This window comes from Ascaphus truei, chromosome 19 (assembly GCF_040206685.1).
Source record: "Ascaphus truei isolate aAscTru1 chromosome 19, aAscTru1.hap1, whole genome shotgun sequence".
Taxonomy (NCBI): domain Eukaryota; kingdom Metazoa; phylum Chordata; class Amphibia; order Anura; family Ascaphidae; genus Ascaphus; species Ascaphus truei.
In genome coordinates this window covers 15,646,197-15,668,893 of record NC_134501.1, presented here as the reverse complement: position 1 = coordinate 15,668,893, position 22,697 = coordinate 15,646,197, and the positions used below count along the sequence as shown (strand labels likewise).

At 42.8% G+C, this 22,697-nt stretch overlaps 1 protein-coding gene across 1 annotated transcript; it reads left to right on the top strand.

The window, feature by feature from the left end:
* The first annotated feature begins 261 nt into the window (after positions 1-261).
* DYNLRB2 (dynein light chain roadblock-type 2) lies at positions 262-4,864 on the top strand. The gene is made up of 4 exons (XM_075576741.1): positions 262-384; positions 1,646-1,721; positions 2,679-2,846; positions 4,583-4,864. The coding sequence occupies exons 1-4, from the start codon at positions 382-384 to the stop codon at positions 4,624-4,626; spliced, it is 291 nt and encodes a 96-aa protein (XP_075432856.1). The 5' UTR covers positions 262-381; the 3' UTR covers positions 4,627-4,864.
* The last annotated feature ends 17,833 nt before the right edge of the window (positions 4,865-22,697 follow it).

The following is a 22,697-nucleotide window of genomic DNA, read 5'->3' as shown; positions in this document are numbered from 1 at the left end:
ACAATAATGTTATTTTACACACACGCGCACGCACGCACGCACGCACGCACGCACACACACACACACACACACACACACACACACACACACACACACACGTGTTTGTGTGTAAAATAACATTATTATACTTGTCTCTCTCCTCATACAATGATATTGCATTTGGTCCTGATACAAGGTGTTACTGTAACAGCTACTCCGTATCTCCCTGCACTGCTCAGTCTTCACCAGCAGGGGCACCAACTCTCACCAAGCTAAAGCCACGTGACTGCTCCATGCTCGTGAAGTCCCCGCCCATCCACTTGTGTCGTCAGTTCCGGTGGTGTCATAGCAACAGAGAGAAGCTACCGTTTGTTGATAGTTGAGCTCGGACGCCGGTGCAGGATGGTGAGGCACGGGGACACGGGGCTTAAATATCCCATTCGTGCAGGCTGTGGGGTGTATATGGGAATGTATTGAGACGGGTTTTTTTTTTTTTAATTAAGGTGTGCGGTTAGCTGTACTTTGTGCCTCGTACTGTATATGCCCCCTTCTCTGGGACAGGTTGTGGGGGTGGGATAGCTCACCCTGGGGCAGGTTGTGGGGGGTGGGATAGCTCACCCTGGGGCAGGTTGTGGGGGGTGGGATAGCTCACCCTGGGGCAGGTTGCGGGGGGGTGGGATAGCTCACCCTGGGGCAGGTTGTGGGGGGTGGGATAGCTCACCCTGGGGCAGGTTGTGGGGGTGGGATAGCTCACCCTGTGGCAGGTTGTGGGGGGTGGGATAGCTCACCCTGGGGCAGGTTGCGGGGGGTGGGATAGCTCACCCTGGGGCAGGTTGTGGGAGGTGGGATAGCTCACCCTGGGGCAGGTTGTGGGGGGTGGGATAGCTCACCCTGGGGCAGGTTGTGGGGGTTGGGATAGCTCACCCTGGGGCAGGTTGTGGGATAGCTCACCCTGGGGCAGGTTGTGGGATAGCTCACCCTGGGGCAGGTTGTGGGGGGTGGGATAGCTCACCCTGGGGCAGGTTGTGGGGGGGTGGGATAGCTCACCCTGGGGCAGGTTGTGGGGGTGGGATAGCTCACCCTGGGGCAGGTTGTGGGAGGTGGGATAGCTCACCCTGTGGCAGGTTGTGGGGGTGGGATAGCTCACCCTGGGGCAGGTTGTGGGGGGGGTGGGATATCTCACCCTGGGGCAGGTTGTGGGGGGGTGGGATATCTCACCCTGGGGCAGGTTGTGGGGGGGTGGGATAGCTCACCCTGGGGCAGGTTGTGGGGGGGTGGGATATCTCACCCTGGGGCAGGTTGTGGGGGGGTGGGATATCTCACCCTGGGGCAGGTTGTGGGGGGTGGGATAGCTCACCCTGGGGCAGGTTGTGGGGGGTGGGATAGCTCACCCTGGGGCAGGTTGTGGGGGTGGGATAGCTCACCCTGGGGCAGGTTGTGGGGGGTGGGATAGCTCACCCTGGGGCAGGTTGTGGGGGGTGGGATAGCTCACCCTGGGGCAGGTTGTGGGGGGTGGGATAGCTCACCCTGGGGCAGGTTGTGGGGGGTGGGATATCTCGCCCTGGGGCAGGTTGCGGGGGTGGGATATCTCGCCCTGGGGTTGGAGGGAGAGAGAAGGGGAGATCATAAAGTGGTGTAGTACTTTGAAACTCTTATTTTCTTGCAGGCTGAGGTTGAAGAAACATTGAAAAGGATTCAGTCCCATAAAGGAGTAATTGGAACTATAGTGGTGAATGCAGAAGGTAGTAGATGTTACTGATATCCATCTATCCTCTTCTTTCAATATGTAGAGATCATCTTAAAATAACCAGCCAACTAAAAGTATTCGGATTCCCTACATATCTCTATGGCTGGTTGAGCAAGATAGACATTCTTATCCACACCTGAGATATTAAAATCAGTCCTCTATATTAATCATATTTTCGCTTAGCCCATGATGCATTTGAGGAATAGTTAGGACACCAATCAAAGTAACTATGCAACCTGTACCTGCTATAGTATAAGGATAATAATTAACATTTTCCTCAGCTGTTTGTGAATGGAATCAGGATATTGCAATCACAATCTCGATTTAAACACAACAGGTTTGCTATAGCAACAAGGTCCAACAGAGCATCAAAAAGATGTAGAAAGGTGTCTTTGTACCTGTCCTTTTTGCCCTAAGGATATTATGCAAAAGGTACTGTAGTTCACTGCTAGGACGTTATTGCTTTATCAACATACTTAAAATTCTCTTTTAGGCACACATACCAGAGTTTATTATGAAAATACTTTCTTTGATAAGGCATCAATCGTTCAGAGATGGCAGCGTAGACTATGTGCTGAAGGGCTAAAGATCCCTATTGCTTTGCAATGTGTTGCAGGCTCGTGCAGCATTAAATAGAAATTAAAGGCAGGTGCTTATTTTATTGCTATTTGTTCCTTTGTCATATTGAACTAGAATATTGTCATAAAAATTACAATTAAGTTAAAATAAAATGAGACGAAATGGTAAATATTGCTGGCAATTGGTTTTGCCTTCGTGTATGTGTACATTTTTAAAGATTTAAGAAGTGTATTTCCATAACGCACTGGCATTTCTTTATCATGGATCTATGCTGATGACGAGCCATTATTAAGGTGACATGCTAAGGATTTAACTTTTTTTTTTCTGCAGACATGTTGTGACTTTCTCAAGAATCTCCCATGTTTATTTGCAGGAATCCCAATAAGAACAACGCTGGATAACTCCACCACCGTGCAGTATGCCGGTCTCCTTCACCAGCTGTCTATGAAAGCCAGAAGCACGGTGCGAGATATTGACCCTCAAAACGATCTAACCTTTCTCCGGATCAGATCAAAGAAGCATGAAATAATGGTTGCCCCAGGTAATACAATAACCAGTTAATCTGGTTTTCAAGCCTTTGGAGCACGGTACATATAGTTCACTTCGTTAGAAAATATTTTATGCTGTTAAATATGTTCAGAACAAATGATTTAAAATCATTAGAAATTTTACGCACTGCTTTTTTTTTTTTTTGTAAGAAAGTATTTTTTTTTAAAGCCAGTTAATGCATAAGTATTTCTCTTAATATGTACCATATAAACATGTCTGAATCATGTTTTGCAAATTTTAATCCCAAAGTCATGTATTTAAGTACATAATATTCCTTAAATTAAATCATGCTAATATTAAATCATGTCAGGTTAATTTATTTGAATGTCTTAGGGGCTTATTTTAGAAGCTTCGATAAGTGACTAAACGCATGTAAAGTGCACTTCACTATCGATTTTTGCATGTGTAGCTATTAAGTAAGCTGTTATTGCATTACAAAATCGCCTGTAAGCGGCTTTTTTAAAAGCGTTATCACTCTTGCAAATACAAAGAACGGTAGGTCAAAAAAGGCTGAAACATGCATTTTTTTTGCCAATAACTGCTATTCAAGTAGCTCCGAGATGCAAATCGTGGCTAAAATACATGTGGTTTTTTTTTGTTTATTTTGTTTTGTTTTTGGGGTTTTTAACACCACCTAAAGGGTGTCGAGATGATCGGATTTGCAATTTGCATCAGATGGAGTATAATTTCTTTTTACTACATATGATTGAAACAGGGGGTCTCCGGAGCTGAACCCCTTTAATTTCAAGTCCAGGGACCCCCTGCTTCAATCCTGTGTAATTAAAACAAAATAACAGCATAGCTTTATTACCTTAGTGACTAACTAGTAAGACTTGTTGGTATAGAGGGGATGGGTGAAGGTTGTAGTTGCCGCAGGGTGGGTAGAGTGAGGGGTTAACCCCTTAATTACATTGGCGGTAGTAACTGCTAAGGTGATTAAGGAATGAACCCCTCCCAGGAGGCCTAACCACCCACCCTGTGGCAACTATAATCTTCACCCACCTCCTCTACACTAACATATCGGGTACTGGTGGTTAGCACCTTCATTACCTTAGGGGTTAGTCACTAGGGTAATAAAGCTGTTTTTATTTTAATTACATTGGATTGAAGCAGGGTGTCTCTGACGTTGATACGGAGACCCCCTGCTTCCCGAAGTACAGGCTCCAGTATGGGGTGCCGGTATATCCTGCAAGTTTAAATGTCCTGGTCACGTGACACACGGGACATTTTAAACTTGCAGGAGATCCCGATACGGAGGCCTGTACCTGAGGAAGCAGGGGGTCCCTGGACCTGAAATGAATGCGGTTCAGCTTCTGAGACACCCTGCTACAATCCTACTAAAAATTAAAATAAAAGCAGCGTGATCGCCTGACAGAGCTGTGCAGGGAGATGCAGCTTCTCTCTGTGCAACTCTTCCAGTCTGGTGGTGAAATCGTACCGTAGGTCATTTCGCTTGTAAAGCAACTACAAACATGCAGTAGGTCATTTATTTAAAACAAATGGTATATAAAATGCGATTTGCAATAGTGAATACCGTTGTTTTTTGTTTTGTTTTTTCTCTTCACAAATTTCGTACCGTGACATTCGATGTTGCTATTAAAATATCGAAGCTACTAGAATAGGCCGCTTACTGTCCTTCTGGCTGCATCTTTTATTAGACTGGAGAATTTAGAAATAATCACGCAGTTTTGGTGTGATCATAATGTATCTTTTTTTTTTTTTTTTCAGACAAAGAATACCTTCTGATTGTTATCCAGAATCCATCGGAATAGACCGAGACAGATAATGCATATAAATGGCCATTGGTCCAGTCTGCCTGAATTGGAGAATTTAGTAGACCATATGTTTTGAGCTATTTTTTACCTGTAGCATAGGTGCATGTAGATAGCAGAAGTATTTGCTTACTTGTCATTTTTCTAACTAATCGAAAGGGATTTTCTGTACTACATTTGAAGTTAAAAATAAATAATAGCAAAAAGGCTAATAAAATATTTATATTCATGTGTTGTACTTTTTGGTGAAAATATGTATTTTTATTATTCTGTGACATTGCTGTATGACAAAGGTTTTGTTTCCAGATTGGACATTTAACTGATATTTAAAAGTATCCGAAACAGACAATTTCTTTTAATATACGCCATTATCATACACATTTTAAAGTGAAACTTCTTAGCTGGCGGTGGCTCATTGGAAAATCTAATGGGGTAAAATGGGTTGAGCTGTGACTTTCTTGAAATGGAAGTAGCTCCTGCTCAGCTGTATTCCTGTAGCTGAGGGAATCCCTAGGTTAAGGGGGGTACCCCAGGTAGTGCTAAGGTGACCCACAACCCTTTTTATTGGGGTGCACCATACTTTCCAGCATACATTACAGATCCCTGCCTGCATTGCCCACTTCCCCCACGGGTAGGACTGGACTGCTTGTATCCTTCCCCCATTGGGGAAGACTGGCACTCCCCTCACCCCCTAATGTGTGCGGCAGGTACAGCACACCTTAGCCCAGGGGTGTGCAAACTGAGGGCGCGCGCCCCAGGGGGGTGCAAGATTTTTATGGGGTGGGCGCGGCGGTTGTAGCGGCCCTGCGCTCTACCCCCAAGGCATTTAAATTAATGCCGGGGGATCGTGTGAGGCCTCTGCAACTTCACTTACCTTGTCTTCGGCGACGCGTCATCATGGCAATGACGCCGAGAGCCGGAGACAAGGTAAGGGAGGGGGGTGCGAGAAAGGAGGGAAGCAACAGGGAAAGATTGCGCACCCCTGCCTTAGCCCATGGCTAGTGCTGGACTAGGAATCAGAATCACTCACCCCCTAAGGGGTGAGGCAGAAGTCACTTTCCCTAAGGAGCAGAACTGAACTAATTTAGAGGAACCCACATATTTATACAGTAGGAGGAGCCAGGCTATTCTGCCCCAGTAACTGGGCAGAATCAAATGTAGCAAGGCCCTCATCCTGTCTGGCCCAGCAGCTCCCAGGCCCAGACATGTGCCTGCAAATTGCTACAATATTCAGACATGATGAGATGTGATCTCACCAGCTTGTGACTTATTAACCCTAGCACTGCCGGCTGTTACCAGGACTTCTATGCCAGGCTAGGGAGATATAGCAGGGTGCTTACATGTAATTGAAAACAATGCTTAAGGAGGGAACGTAAATGTTATTTTATGCGTCAGCTCACATTAGCGGGTAACAACGTCTGTTATATCTGTATTATGAGCACCTTCACCTTCACAATTAGCGAGCAAGCAATTAGGCAAAGTAAAAACCACATGGATTAATTATCCGCAGGAAGGAACTAGATGCGATTTGTGGCCAACTGAAAACAACAGCAGTACATTCATATAAGAAGCTTCAATATTACAACCTGAAACCCAATCGAGGAGACGAGACTCAATATTCATTGTAGCTAAACTGGAAGCTTTCAGGGCTGGATTCTACTTGTTCTTTGAAAGGCGTTGTGCTCATATTGGTTTCTTGTCATCATTACCAACCGTGGGGAACATACCACAGGGGAAGGGAAAGCCCTTAATGTTATACTCAATGGCAGAGATGTGAGAACCTTTTGCATGATGTCGTGAACCATACGAAATGCCAAAATAGCCGCAACCCAGTCAGTGTTCTCAGACGATTCGCCGGCATTCTCAGTGAGTATCGTAACTGAGTGACTGACCCACTCATTGAGCCACCTGTGCTGAAGCAGGGACATCCTGAAAACCTGACCTGTTGGTGGCCCTTGGGGGCTGGAGTTGGCCATCCCTGCCCTAGCAGGTCAATATTCAGACCTCTGCCCATCCTTTTAACTCTTTTGTATCATTATTCCATACATTTGCTTTATGTAAAATTGTCAGTTTACTAGATAAGGTTTTATTTTTACCCCGTTGCAGCTGGGGAACTCTGCCATTATTTCTAAAACTATTCAGAAAATTTTTCCCCTATCACTTAAAGTTTATTATATATGTTTATAAAAACAGAAAATATGACTGACGGTAGGGGTAAATGTGACTGCTTTTTTAAAAATATGTAGCCAGCACTCCAGGGACCAGGGGTTCATTTTGTGTTCAAGGGAATGTTGCAAAGTGTTATGTGACCTTTCCATGTAACTATTTGTATGTAGCCAAAGTTATGTTGCATTTCTACCCACCAATCGGGCTGGGTCATATTGAAGACACCTGGCCTCATGTATCCATGCTGTGGCATGGGGTATGACATTAGTTCCAACTCTAGTTCCATGTCTCTGGCTGTTGCAGATGTAGAGCTCCAGCGCCGGTACCAGGCCTGAAGACTAGTTCCTGTAGGCACTGTGTGGGAACAGAACAGGGAAAATCTTCTCATGAAGGTCCCTGCACCTAGGGCGGTATGGTATTCCCAGTTGAGAGTGTGTGTTGTATGTCTGTAACAGTTGGGGATATATTATTGTCCAATAAATTTAAATTTAATTAACTCTGTTGTTCTGTCTGGCGAATTATCCCTGGTGTGATAGTCCTGGTCTCCCGTGACAATGACAAATAGGAAATGGAATGCAATATTTAAAGGGATAATATAAGTAAGAATTAGAGATGAGCGAAATCAAATCCTTACACTCCCAGAGTCCTTCACTTCGGAATTATCCAAACCGCAGCGGATCTGCAGAGAGAGACAGTGGGGAGACACAAAAGGGCACAGATATACATATATACAGCTCAACCCCGTTATAGCGCGATCCGCTATAACGCGGATCCGCTTATAACGCGGTTTGAGCGTGGACCCCGAATTTAAAAAAAAAAGTTGGTTTTTTTTTGCACACACTGCATACACTCACAGGACACTGCATACATTCACAGCACACTGCATACACTCACAGCACACTGCATACATTCACAGCACACTGCACACACTCACAGCACACTGCACATACTCACAGCACACTGCACACACTCACAGCACACTGCACACACTCACAGCACACTGCACACACACACTAACACATACACACACACAGTCAAATACACACACACACAGAGACACACTGTCTCTTTAAGGGAGCTTGCTCTCGCAAGACGGAAGCAGGAAGCAGATACAGGGAGAAGAGCTTCCAGATGGCGGGTGTGTGCTGTTGCCGCTGTCCCACCGGGTCTCGGAACGCTGGGAGAGTTCTCAGCTTTCCCCCTCCGGCGGACACAATACCACCACAAAAAAAAAAAAAAAAATTTGGCGGCCATTTTTTTTCCGCAACCCCGTTTATAACGCAGTGGTCGCGGGTGGCCCCCGAGGACCGCGCTATAACGGGGTTAAGCTGTATATATATATATATATATATATATATATATATATATATATATATTCACACTGGTTGACAAATCACCAAAAAATCTACTCGCCGAACAAAAAAAATCTACTCGCCACCTAGTACCAAACGTGTGCTGCCATGGCAAATAGGCGCCCGCCACGATGCTAAATCCACTCACCCAGGGCGTGCAAATGTATAGGTTTGCCGAACACTGTATATATATATATGAACAAAACACAAAATAGATGCCGCAGTCAAATCAGCTCAAAATGAACTGGTAATACACAAAACCAGACGTCAGGGTAAATAATACCTTCTGGCGGTGCTACCGACCGAAAGACAATTTAAACACAGAAAGAAAAAAAGAGGGTCAAAAATGGAGCACTCAGAAAATATATGGTGAAAATAGAAAAATGGATTTTATTAATAATGCAAAAATAAAATAATTAAAACATACCAAAACACATACTGTACATATATATATATATATATATAATAATAATAACTACATTATTTTTATTAATATTATTTTTCCTATATAGATTGTAAATGATATTAATAAGTAGACCGTTAAAAACAGTCCCTGATTACGCCATTATGAAGTTTTTCTTACAAATTCACATTTTCCCTATAATCCAAAACCAAAATCAAAGGACCTGAATTTTTTTAGGTGGAACCAAAACATGTGATAAGTGAGCATTTGCAGTAACAATTAAGAAACTTTATGAAACAAAGTATTGATGTATAGTTATAAATATATTTAAGTATCATTTAAAACATGCATAATAATTCATTTAAAATTATTTTACTTCTGTATTGCAAATGTTGAGATTTCAGAATGATTGGGTTTATTTAAAGATTTGTTTGTATTGAATCAATTAAACTGAATACATCTAATCACATGGTATATAAATATTCCATATCATTTACACTTTCATTGTGTATTAAAAAGGAAGACTAAGCAAATTCAGATTTGTAATCTCATTCTTCAAACTATAAACAAGCCCTGGCAGAAGCTGTCCCCTAATCTTAAACTTAATATTAAAACTGCTATTTAATATTAAAACTGCTATTTAATATGCAGTGAAGCTATCTTCTTCTGGTTTTATGCATTTAAATGGAGTTGATAGCTTCCCTAGCAAGAAGAAGACAGCTTCACAGAATATTCAGAAGGGGCCAAACGCCAAAGGTTTTGCAATGAGAGCATTAAGCAGATGATAAGGAATTTCCAAGGCCAGGTTAAATACAAGATTATAATACCCTTCGACAAAGAAATCTAAAGAAGTAAACTAATTGAAGTCAAAATACAGGATTATTTGAAGAGATAGCATTTCATTTCCCACCATGTATCCAAATGCCAAGCTAACCTTTTCGCCTTTGGAATATTTTATTAAGCATACATCTGTTTCAGCAATGTGATTCAAATGTACATGTTCAGAGCTCATGGGATAATCTGCACAGAGCTCAATAGAAAAATAAGAATAAATAAATAATGGTATTTTAACCATTTGCCTTCCTCTCTATCCTAAAGTTTTTATTTGAATTTATATTAATGTAGTAAATACATAAATCGTTCCTAATTCTATTAATTATTTAAAAGCACAGACACATAACAGATACATGTACAATACGGGTATATACATTAATATTCCACAAATTCAGGACGGCTGCTTCTAAATTCCAATAAAAAATGTATCAAACGTGGTAAATAGCTAGTAAAAGATAATTCCTTCTGGAACAAGTTTGATTTCCAGATTACTGAAACATGACAGAATTGCATACCCAGCTTAATACATAGGGGGTCATTTATCCGTCCCCCAGCTGCAACACTGGAGCAAAACGTGTGCACAAATACTGCACTACAATTATCAAATATACTCTTTGCAGACGTGGATCTTTCCAGAACCGCTGAAGGAAACGGTCATCAGCTCAGGATCGTGTGCTTAATGATCTGCCGGTGCCGAGAGGCAGAGTGAACGTTCGATCTTGGTACTCCTTGACCTCCCTGCAGCATTTGATACCGTGGACCATGCGATCTTAATTGAGCACTCAAAGGCGGATCTCCCATTCCATTTTCCCATTGGAATTCCATTTTCCCATTAACTCCTTGAGAAAGACCAGTCATTGGTTGAAACGCGTGGGAGGTTTTATACTGTCACTTTTGTATGCTGCAATAATGATTGTTCACTTTTTTCTACATTGGGACCACGATTTTTTATTTTTGTTTGATCAAGCAAGCGATCAAGATCAGTTTGTGTGTGCCCTGGAGCCTGTCTCTTTCTGTGGATTTCCCATTAGACCCGGGCTGGCAAAATTTTGGGTGTCCGCCCCCATAAACAGATGCTGCCGCCTTCCTCCTTCTGAATCTCTGATTAAGCACTTGTTCCCCCCCAGAGGATCTTACTACGCTTGTCCATGTCTTTGTGTCCGCACTACTGCAATACACTCTACCTGTGTCTTCCGGAAAAGGAGCTGCGCCGCCTGCAGCGCGTGCAGAATGCTGCGGCCAGGTTGTTGACTGACCAGACCCGTTCTTGTAACATGACACGAGAGAGAGAGAGAGAGAGAGAGAGAGAGAGAGAGAGAACGAAATATCTACAATATATTATTAATAATATATTGCTATCAAAGTAGACAATTATCACAGACAGTACAGTAGAGCCCAGTGAGTAGACACAGAAAGAGGTCAGTCCAGTCACATTAAATGTTACTAGTTTCATTAACTAAATATTATTATATAATGAATTATTTTAGCCAACAGCACTACAGCAGCAGCAGTCACCCCGTAACCCAGTCACCCCGTATCCCAGTCACCCCGTAACCCAGTCACCCTGTAACCCACAGCGAGCCAAACCCAAGAACACAACGGACCTGCAAATTGATCATGATGTTGGCTGCAGGCTTATAACGCTTTGGCCAAAGGGTTTAACTAAATGACCCTTACTCATAAGCAGATTAGCACTGAAGTATTGTACTATACTGTATGTTGTGTCACTTTACATGTTGCGCTGGGCCTTTCTGTTTTTGTTTTTCCCTGAACACAATGGCTTCTACCTGCAGCTGCACCCCTATTTATACGCCTCCCAAAGCAAATGTCAAAACAAACATTCGATCCCAATGTGAGTATCTTGATAATAGGGGGGGAAAAAGAGAATGTGTGTTTTCGAGACTGAGCCGCTAATATCCGCTGCTGCGAAAAAATGCCATATTCGCTGTGAATTTAGCTAAAAGATTCTCTAGTTTTAATACATTTGACATGAAATTTACACAGTAAACTGGATGAGCTGCTTAAATAGTTTGTGTTCCACCTGTTGCTGTCACACAGTCCTATTCCTTAGAACAGGGGTGCGCAAATATTTAAGTCTGCGCCTCCCTGCCTGCTCTCCCCCCCCTGCTCACGCTCCCCCTCCCCCCCTTACCTTGTCACCGGCATTTCTGACATCACTACGTCATGTGGTGACGCGTCACCAGAAGCCGCCGAAGATCAGGTAAGGGAACTTTCATTTCAATGCTTTGAGAAAGAGCGTGGGGTCTCAGTAAGCGCTGCCGAAAATCTGGCGCCCCTCGGTTTGCGTACCCCTGCCTTAGAGCAAACATTCTGTACATTTGGAAGGCTAAAGCCTATATTTGTTGTTGGGGGTTAGCATCATTGCAGGGTTTCTATCTACCCTGCTAACGATGCCGGATAACGAAGTTCAGCTTTAAAATCCCAGGACTTCCAACTGCTACTGCTAATAAATGGCAAAGCTGCTACAGTCTCTATCCTTAGTTTTGTAGCTGAGACTTTGACACATAACCCCTAAAATATATCCTTTATTAGCGAGTGAAAAAACACACTAAATGGATTAATCTCATAATTTAGCATCACACTGCTCTAATATAGAGGTATAAATATGTACAACATTCCTCCCAATGCAGTGATCCATCACTGTCACACAACATTCATAAAGGGTCCATGCTTCATTGAACGATCTCTACCACTGGCAGCTGATGGCTGAGCAAATACATATGATCAACATGATGTTACCTGGATATATTGGAGACATGTTACTCTTACTATGTGCAGTGTTTTATTAATCAACTATCAATGATAGTTAAAACCTAATACAAAGTCTATCTATCTATCTATCTATCTCAAATGGAAATATTACTGTATGCTCATTTGCATGTCTTAGACACGTTTGCAACCCTGCCTTTCACCATTATCACCCAGCACACAGGGCTTCCACTGCAGCAAGGGATTCTGGGAAATGACATGCAAATGAGCACACAGTGCCACCTTTTGCTTCAAAACCATATAATATGGTCCCCTATAAGCTTATGCTTTCTGCATTTCACAGCTTTTGAGCACAGCCTGGGTCAAGATAAATAGCCAGTAAACCCACCCACAGATAAAAAGTCGCCCGTTGGTGACGAAAAGCGTCAGGGAAACTGACAGCGCAATTACGTCACAACGACGCTGCGCACGCGCACGAGGCCAAACCTAGCGTGGGAATACAACGAGCGGCCATTGAAAGTGGAGAGCTGATTTCCGGACAGCATACAGACGGCAAACAGAGCCCCTGATACCTGGTTCACGGTGATCTCGTTCGGCAGTCCTGGAGGAGTCCACAGAGACGTTTTCCTATATACAGAACCGGATGGTGGTGATATGAATTCACAAACTGCCTTTTATTCATTTTAACCTTGTGAGTGCGATTCCAATCCCCCCTTCCCTTCTTTTACAATAAACAACAGTGTTATGCTATGGGGCGTGCGCTGTCTCTCTTTTTCTGTTTTTATATATATATATATATATATATATATATATATATATATATATATATATATATATAATACTGAGTTAAGTTATGGTGAGTAAAAAAAGTGACAAAAACCCTCCACAGGAAAGCAAATATGCAAATACAACTGTATGCTCATCTGCATGTCTTAGGCAGGTCTGCAACCCCGCCTTTCCCCATTATCACCCAGCATACAGCATTTCCACTGCAGCAAGGGATTCTGGGAAATGACATGCAAATGAGCACACAGTGTCACTTTTTGCCTCAAAAACCATTTTTAACATGGTTCCTTATAGGCTTAAGCTTGCTGCATGGTCACAGCTTTGAGCACAGCCAGGGTTAAGGTGCATACCCAGAAAACCACCCACAGACAGCTGTTTCATTTGCATGTCATTTCCCAGAATCCCTTGCTGCAGTGGAAATGCTGTATGCTGGGTGATAATGGGGAAAGGCGGGGTTGCAGACCTGCCTAAGACATGCAGATGAGCATACAGTTGTATTTGCATATATATATATATATATATATATATATATATATATATATATCATATACTGTATATCTATCACTCTGTGTATGTATGCATGTACTGTATATCTTTATTTATTTAGCACCATCCAGGTACATAGCGCTTCACAGCAGTGATACAAATGACATAATAATATAACACATAGTGGGAATAATGTTTATCCATCTATCCATCTATCAACCAATCTATTTATCTTTTATATATTTTTGCTTTTAATTCCCGGTTGTTCAGTAGCTTTCTGTAACTGAGAAATTTATCTGAAAGAACATTTTTAAGGCATCTTACAAATGAGCTTTTTGAAATTCCATGACAACTGCATCACAACCGGTGTGTGATCCGACATACAGATCGCGGCACTTTCTTTGGCAGATGGCAATAAAACAAGTACAGCATGTACCTCATATTCACTCAACGAAGTCGGCTTGCCAGACTAAATTTGAAACTGGAATAAACAAAATAAATAAACATGATAAAATGCCATAAACAGCGTTACATGGCTAAGTGCAATACATGCTGCTTCTATTTGTTACCTATTAGCTCTCTATTGCTACAGTACATGCTTATATGGATAAAGCAGAGCTGTATGTGAAAGCTGAGACTAGGAAATCTGTGTGTCAGGATGAGGCAGACAGTTTTCCATGGAACACTCAGCTGGTTTCAGTGGATGCCTCTTTGTTTCTGGGAAATGGCTTGGAGGAAATTATTAACCCCCTCAATGCCTTGCAAGCCTCCACTCGAACACAGAAGTGGTTAAACGCGTGATAAAGAATACTCATCACTACCCCTTTAGACGTTACAATAAACACTCCAAGGCAATGGAACTAAGCAGGGATATTGCAGCAATAAAAAATAAGAGACAGTGAAACCTATAAAACAATAGGCACTTAATTAATTACATTCCTGGGATTCTTACATTGCAATAAATCTTACGGGTTTTGTTTACTCTGTGATGAGAGAAACATCTACCAGTCACATGCATTGGGATTAGGTCACTTTTCAGAGCGAAACCAAAAACACAACTAGACATCTTCCTGACAGCTGGGGCACATACAGTTGGCCAATATAGTGCCAGGTTCCTGTGAAGGGGAACCAAAGAACATTGTACTTTAAAGACAAGAACTTCGGAACATGAAACCCCAACACTAAGATTTTGAGGAAGACATACTTGAAAACGAGAGGTAACTCTCGATGTATCACTTCCTGGCAAAACTTTTTATAAATAAAATAAATGGTAAATAAAAAGGGCTCTTAAAAATAAACGAGCTTGACCTATTGACTTCCAATGAAGAGATTTTATAACGGTACCATGCTGCCACTCCCTGAGATGTAAAGTCGGTCACACACCATCCATGTGATATGTTTGATATTGTCACCTGTGAAACCATTTGCAAGTCCGGCTTAGTCCTGATGGCTTTTTGGTACCAATTCCATCATGCACTTCCTGCTTTACTGGTGTTGTTTGGAGCTAATTTAACACTATATTTTGTAACCTTTTAGCAAGCAAACACTGTGAGGCAACAGGTCGGGAAAGGGAAATGAATGTGACGTAACGCGGTCTTAATGCTGGTTACTAAGGGCCATATTTTCTAAGCAGTGCTATTCCATAAGCACCTTCTAGCGCTGGAAGACACCTTGCAGAAAGTGTCTTCAGGAGTATGTATGTATGTCTTTATTTATATAGCGCCATCAGTGTGCATAGCGCTTCACATTAATAATACACGTGACAATCATATAAATAACAAATAATACAAATAACAGATCATGGGAATAAGTGCTTCAGACATAAAAGTAACATTTCGGAAGAGGAGTCCCTGCTCCGGGGAGCTTACAATCAAATTGGTAGGGAGAACGTACAGAAACAGTAGGAGGGCGTTCAGGTAAGTGCGTCTGCAGGGGGAAAGCTTTATGTATCGTGTATAGTATTAGCCACGGTGCTACTCATATGCTTCTTTAAGCAGGCGTGTCTTAAGGTGGATAAAGAGGGGTACCGCTTAATAATTATGGCACTTCATTTTAGTCCACCACTAAAGGAGTTAGTAATATACTGATTTTAGTGTGACCGTGAAGATTGTGTTTTAAGTTACTTTGTAACCTGCTGCAAATTAGCATCTAACTCAGACAATCAGAAAGAGCGACGGTGTCAGTGTCCCCATTTTAGACATATCTTCTGGAAAGAAAAATACTTTTACTTGTCTCGGGTATCTGTGGCAGCCGCCCTCGGCTTTTTCTTTGGAAAACGTATTTTGCAACTGTTTCCAGCTTTTTACAAGAAATCGCTTTTCTTAACTCGCTCACTGCCAAACAGGCCAGCGCCGCTGCATTGCACTGTGAATGAGTTAAAGATAAGGGATCTCTCTCAACCCTCTCTGTTTTTATTTACAGCACAGCTGAGATTACTAGTCGCTCTGTCATGAATTTTATTAACCCGTTTGCTGCCAAAGGGGCCTTTCTAGCAGTGATGGGATCACTTTAATCAAATAGAAAAGTTATGCAAAAAATATACACAGATATAATAGTAATAATTATTCTTTTGATATTGCCAGAATTATTATTATTATAAAATACTTTATTGGGTTGTTATTGGTTTTGAGCTTGTTAGTGGTAATATAAGATGCGTGGAGCAGCCCATGTATAGTATAGATAGATAAGTGTTTCTCACCCAGGGGATCATGTCACCGAGAGGTAACTCACACTAACCTTAAGGGTGCCCGGGGGAATGAACGAATTGTGTGCGCTTTTACTGTATCACCCCGAATGCTGCAATGTTTTATGAATGTATTGCTGCTGTAAGCTTTTGCATTGCATTCAAAATAACCAAAAACAAATATTACAATTACAAATATATAATTATGATAACAGTATAAAAGTGTAAATTTATACTGTCATTAGATACTTAGTTTCTGTTTCTAACCAATTTTATAGCAACATAAAAAAAATTGACAATTAATACAATGATACAATGACAGGGTTCCCCAGTAGATAAAAAAAGGTTGAGAAACACTGGTATACAGGTCAGACTGTATTTGCATTCACATATAGCTAATTCTGTAGCATGTTAATGTCTCTTTCATAACAACATTAAATTAAAGTATAAGAGCCCGACTGTGAAAAGTACAATGCAAGTGTCATGGATTACACGTGTCAATACGGAAATAAATGCTGCAGATAATGATCAGAGCTGAGTTTAAAGCGATCTATGACACACCCACCCCAAATGTATCTTTCTCCCAAACGGAAAATACTGGGTAACTGCACAATGGGGTTTGGAAGAGATGGGGAAAATGAAGACAATCTGTACAAAAGATACACGCCAGGTGTGATTGAGTTAGTGGAACTGTACCTTTAAGGCTTGTGATACTGTCTCAACTTTTGTAACGTTCCTTCATTTTTGGAAGTTTCTTTGGGATTTTTCTCCCCAGGAGACACATTTTGGCAGACAAATAAACATTCTCATTCAATGATTCCGGAGATACCGAGAAGCAGCCAAACTCAATGAGGCAGAAATGCTATAGTCAGAACGAGCTGTTTTATATAAGGAAGACATTGCACTTTACAATCTAACAATACACTGAGGGTCTTGGACCATATGGGAAGAAGAGTTGTTCGGAATACACGCATCCTGAGCCCCCTAGGAGACAGCGATTATCCTTATAATGATCATTGACAGTGTATATTGAATGGGGGAGGTTGGACGACATTCATATATTCTCCATAAACCAAAAACAAAAGAAAGTAAATAAACTATAGGTCAAACCAAAACCTATATCACTTTTATGACCAAAACCAAAGCACCATCAGTCCCACTGCTCACCAGTTATGGGAAAGTAGAACAGTACAGGATGGGTGAAGATGACCAATCAACAAGCAAAGGTCCTCTGTGTATGAAGCTGACTCCTGCATAATATGGAAGCGAGTTATGGAGTTGGTAAACTACCCGTTGGAAGTAAATAATATGTTCTTCGAGTACATTTAGTATATATTCCAGGGTCTGGTTGGGAAAAAAAATCCACCAAACATTTACAAGCTAAAAGCCTCATTAATGTGCGTCGGGAGTGGTTTAAAAAGAGGACATTGTCCAGGGAGTTATACGTGAAAGTTTCCCTGGTGCAAAATTGAGCCAAAAAGGGATGTGAAAAAGAGCCACAGATTTATCAACAAATTATATCTTATTAAAAATAAATGCAGTTGTTTTTTTTCTAAATCAGGAGCTACTTTTTGCCACAGAAATCTGGTTGGCTTGTATCTCGTCACAAGATACTGAACGTTTTTTTTTTAATTGTTAAAACAAATAACATGTAATACCAGAATACTTGCTTATGCTGCCTAATGCTAGTAAGATCATCTTTGATTTTTTTTTTTGAGCGTCAAAATTTTAGTTTGAAAAGTTGTACAAACTTACATAAACTGTGCGATGTATGTATGAAGGTCGTTATCTGACTTATACATATGAAGCATAGTTTTAAATGGTTTGACACATTGTATCATGTTGAATCACGATTCAGTACTATAATAAACCTAGCTTACCAGAGGTTCATTTTAGTTGCATGTCGCCTTAAAAATACAAGGATTTGTTTTTACGGCAGTTCAGGCCACTGACCATACATGGTTTTTATGTGTTGGTCTAGGAGTGAGGTTATCTAAGGTCAAAGTCCGGTTTTGGAAATTATATGATTGAAATATGACATCACAACTTCTGATAGTGGGAATAAACAAATACACCTGTTAATACACCTTGAAAGACGTTCTTTGGTGGTTTGGGAATACGAGAGGGTGTGGCCAGAAAGATAGTCCCCAGGATTGTGTAAGTTTACTAAATATAAGATACCAGGGCTCTATCAGACATTCATGAGCATTGCAGATGGATCTTTGTAACATGCGCAATCAGATAAATCAAATAATTCTAAACATGTTATGATTATGAGGCTGCAAAAGACAGATATCCACGTGTCAATTTAAGCATTAAACAAATCATGTTTCATATGCACATGTGTTTTTTATTACACAGACGCAACAGTGAAGATGGCGTTCTTCAAAGTATTATAGAAATAAAGATATGGGACGTTTTTAATATCCAGACATCTTTTAATTAAAAAATAAAAGTTTTTTTTCCCTCTAGCTATAAAAGGGTTATTAAAGATTGATTAATGTGGGCTTGTGGAGCCAGTAAGAGATCGGACGTTCGGATACCAGTTCTCCCTGTCCCCAGCTGTGACGATACTATTCCGGAAGTGCAACACTGCTTGTCCGTGAAGAAGGCGGAGACTGCCATTCATGCCGGTTCAGGTCTGTGGCTGCATCAAGTCCATTTTGACCCATTGTGGTCTACAAGATATTTTATAACGGAGAGCATGTGAGGGCATCTCCATTTCTACCTATTCTTTTTAACTATAAAAAGTGAATACACCATATTTGCTTCTCTCTCTGTGCCAGCGTTGGAGAGGTGTACCTGATCATTTTATTATTGACGAAGACCCCCCAGCCACGGATCATATCAGCTGCAAACGGGATTCATTCCACAGCTGTTGACCATTGATCAAGATACCTTTACATGCCTGTTCCAGGCACTTACATGTGAGCGCAATCTATAGAGCTTGACTTTATTTTTGGAAGGTCCCACAATATGCTACACCAACTGTTTATTTTTTCCTTTCCCCATTGTTTCCCCTGGTATTATGCCATATTTCATCTTAGAGCAACTTTAAAGTAGCACAGAATTTTCTGGATTGTATTAATTTGATCACAGACCCAGGGACTGGTCTCAGTCTGCTGCCATACCATTTATTTGCTAGGGACAGCATTTTTAGGCGAATGCATTTATCATTGTGAGTCCTTATATATATATATATACACACATAGGGAAGTAATAATATATATATATATACAGTATATATATGTAACGGGTTCCCCCCCCCCACCCAATCCCCCCCCCAATTCCGGGCAAGTTCTTACTTGTGCGCGCATTGTGGATAAGGCCGTATCATGGGATACTACTGCCACTACAAACACGCGCCTTGGGGATAATTGCCGCGCTAAGGCCCAGTCATTGACGTCTTGCTGTGACGACACCGACATGATGAAAAATATGAATGGGACAATTTGAAAAAAAAATAGAACAGGGCACCCCAGGTCTATCTCAGCAGCGCCTCCAAATGTAACAGATTTCCCCCCCCCCCCCAATCGCAGATTATACTGTGGGTGCGGAGAAACATACAATATTCCCATAGGTGTGGTGCATTACCTGTTGGCTCACAGGAGGGCTGAGCTTCCGCCACGGGGAACCTGGGGCAATATATACTAGGGGTAACCACTTACTCAATTCAGCGCCTCCACCTGCGATGGCTCCCACCAGAGGGGGAGTGGTTCCTCGCAGGACAATCACAATAATCACATACACGGTGAGGTATAATAACTAATACTATTTACTTAGGAACATAAGATAACACATATCATGACAATACCAACATAACTGGTGTCCCTCTCTAGAGGAGACACTTACCACTGCGTCGCGCAGGACGTTTTCCCAACACCAGGTGATCCCACCCAGTGTCCATAGAGTCCCACCCAATGTCCCGCACTCTTGCAGAGAGAAGCAATGGGTGACTGCGCAGTCACAATTACACTAAGGGCCCGTTGGTGCACTTATGACTGTATAGTACCTGCCGAGCACTCCGGTGCTCGGGTCAGCAACACTTCACAAAGGGTCAGACGTGCGATGAATCCGTCTGATCCCAACCTTGAGTTATTCTCTGTGGCCCCGACTTGAGCCCGAACTCCTTAACTGGAACTGCAGCGTCCGCGGAGTCCCTACCTAACACTATAACAACGTGACACACACTGTACTACAGGCCGTCCCTACAACACAGCATCCTTAGGTGGCTTAAGGAAAACTCCTAGGGCCTGTGGGGTTGCCTATCCTATGCAGGTAGGTCCCTGCACCCACCCTACTCGTAACACGGGCCCTGGGCCATGGCTCCCCGGATTGGTTACCGCTATGAACCCCCCAGTTGCCTCATACTACGTGCAAGGCGGACCTGGGCTATGGCTCCCCAGACTGGTTACCGCTATGAACCCCCCAGTTGTCTCACGTCGCTTACCTCACCTAATTCCTGCAGCAACGCTCTGCAGACTAACACTCAGCCCACTTGTCCCTTTCTATTCCCCAGCTCTAACTACAGCAAGTGACAGGGGTCCCTAACCTGAGACTGTCCCTGGCAACACTCACTAACCTAGTGGGGAATCAGGGCTAACTTGGACCTTAGGGCCGCTGGCCTAGTGCAGGGAGTCCCTGACTCCTGCACCCTACCTCCTTCCCTGGGCTGCTCCTGACTCTAACTCCCCAACGTAGCTCAGCGCGCGAACTGTATCCACTTGCCTGCCTGGAGATCCTAAGCCCTATTGGCTCCCCGGCATCACGTGGGGCGCGCAGAGGCTCATGGGACTTGTAGTCCCCTCCAAGAGCCTTCCCTGGTAGGCTAGGGCTTCGCGGGCTTTCTTTCTCCTGCCCTGCGCGTGCGCAAGCTATCTGGTGCTGCCTCACTGTTTCCCTGCCTAGTCTCACGCTCGCGCGACTTCTCCCTAGCTCTGGTCTATCTTCTGCGCATGCGCGATCTATCTGTGGTCTTCCCGGCGCTCCGGTGCCCTTGCGCATGCGCAACGCACCTGCAATGGCGGTGCTCCGCTTACCGAGCTGCCGGGACCTTAGAGACGCGACCGCGGCCCTAGCAACGGCCCGAACGCGTCCCCGGCAACCGGCCCACTCGTGTCCCTGGTAACCGGCCAGCACCCCAAGGCAACGCGCTGCTCGTGCACCTGCCCCCTCACTCCCTCGTGCGCTGCGGCTGTATGCTGGAAAGGGAGGGGGGTCAGAGGTGAAAAGGGAGACCTGGCTACATATATATAAAAAATAATGCAAGTTTTTGATTTGTATAGCCTATCCAATTCGACCTATCACACGTGCTGCTGCCATTAGTTTACTTCGGTCCTAGAAGGGATAGCCCCAAAGAAGATTCAAGCTTTTGGGATACAAACACCCAGTGCACTTCCTCAGGCTGAGTTACATGAGAAACTGTATTGAGTACGACAAGAAAATATATATGTAACCCCTCTTTACTTCCCTATGTGTATTAATATGTATATACTAGGGCGGGGAGCCTGAGTTCATCTCCCCTATACCTGAGAGAGAGTATTCAGCCTGCAAAGAACCAGACAGGAGTCAGACAATGCAGCGGGAAACGTAGCTTATAAATAATAGTACTTTATAAGTAGGGAACACAGGTGTCCTGGAACAGGATTTCATATTTTTCTGTCTCCCTTTGCAGCTCATAGGATTCATGTCTTCCTAGTTAGCTGCCTGTTATTTTCCCTGTCCCAGCAGCTAGCTGCATGTGAAAGGCTACATTTTGATACACATGTTGTTTACACAGCCCTAGTCAGTGAGTTGCTATAGCAACCTCAGCTATTCTCCTAGAATGGGCTATTCTACTTCCCCCCTGTATCTGCTGACAGTTAGTTCAGTCTCATTCTTTTCCTGTGTGACACTCAGCCCTTACTTCCTTTTCACCCTGGACTCTGAGTGAGTACCTGCCTGCTATTAACTCCAGCAAGGCCTTTCTGTTTTTACACTGCCTTATCTTGATACACTGCACTTCAGAGAGAGAAGCACTCTCTACCCACACTACATCTGCAAGCACCTTTCTTCCTGTGATTTTCCCCCAATAAAACTAAGAAAGACAAAAGGACTTGTTGTGCTTTGGAAGAGGGAAGGCGTGAGTTAAGCTAACTGGGTTTATTCATACCCTATACATGACCCTGGGCCCAGAATAACAGGAATCAAATGCCTTGGCCTTCACTGTCAAACCACAGACAACACTTAAGTCAATATCCTGCATGTGTGTTTTTTTTTAATAAATCAGTTCTGTAGTAAGAAAAAATACTTTTAGCATTTTCTGTTTTTTTAAAAAACAACTTTGAAAGACCAATTTTCTTGTATTCTATTTTAACAACCATTTGCTAAGGCACTGCCCCTTCATGTCCTGTCACAAGCCCAGGCACACCCCTTTGTCAGCCCTGCCCTCCCTCTAGCACGTGTCAGTGCAGCAGTGCTCATGGATATTCATGAGCTTCCACTGCCAGTCAAGCAGATTATAAACAAATCCCAGCTTTTAATATGTCACCAAATTTCGACCTATCAATACATGGAGAACGAATTGACCTGCAGCTATACAGTTCTTTAGGTAATTAGAGATTGCCCACATGAAACTATTGAAGTAAATAAA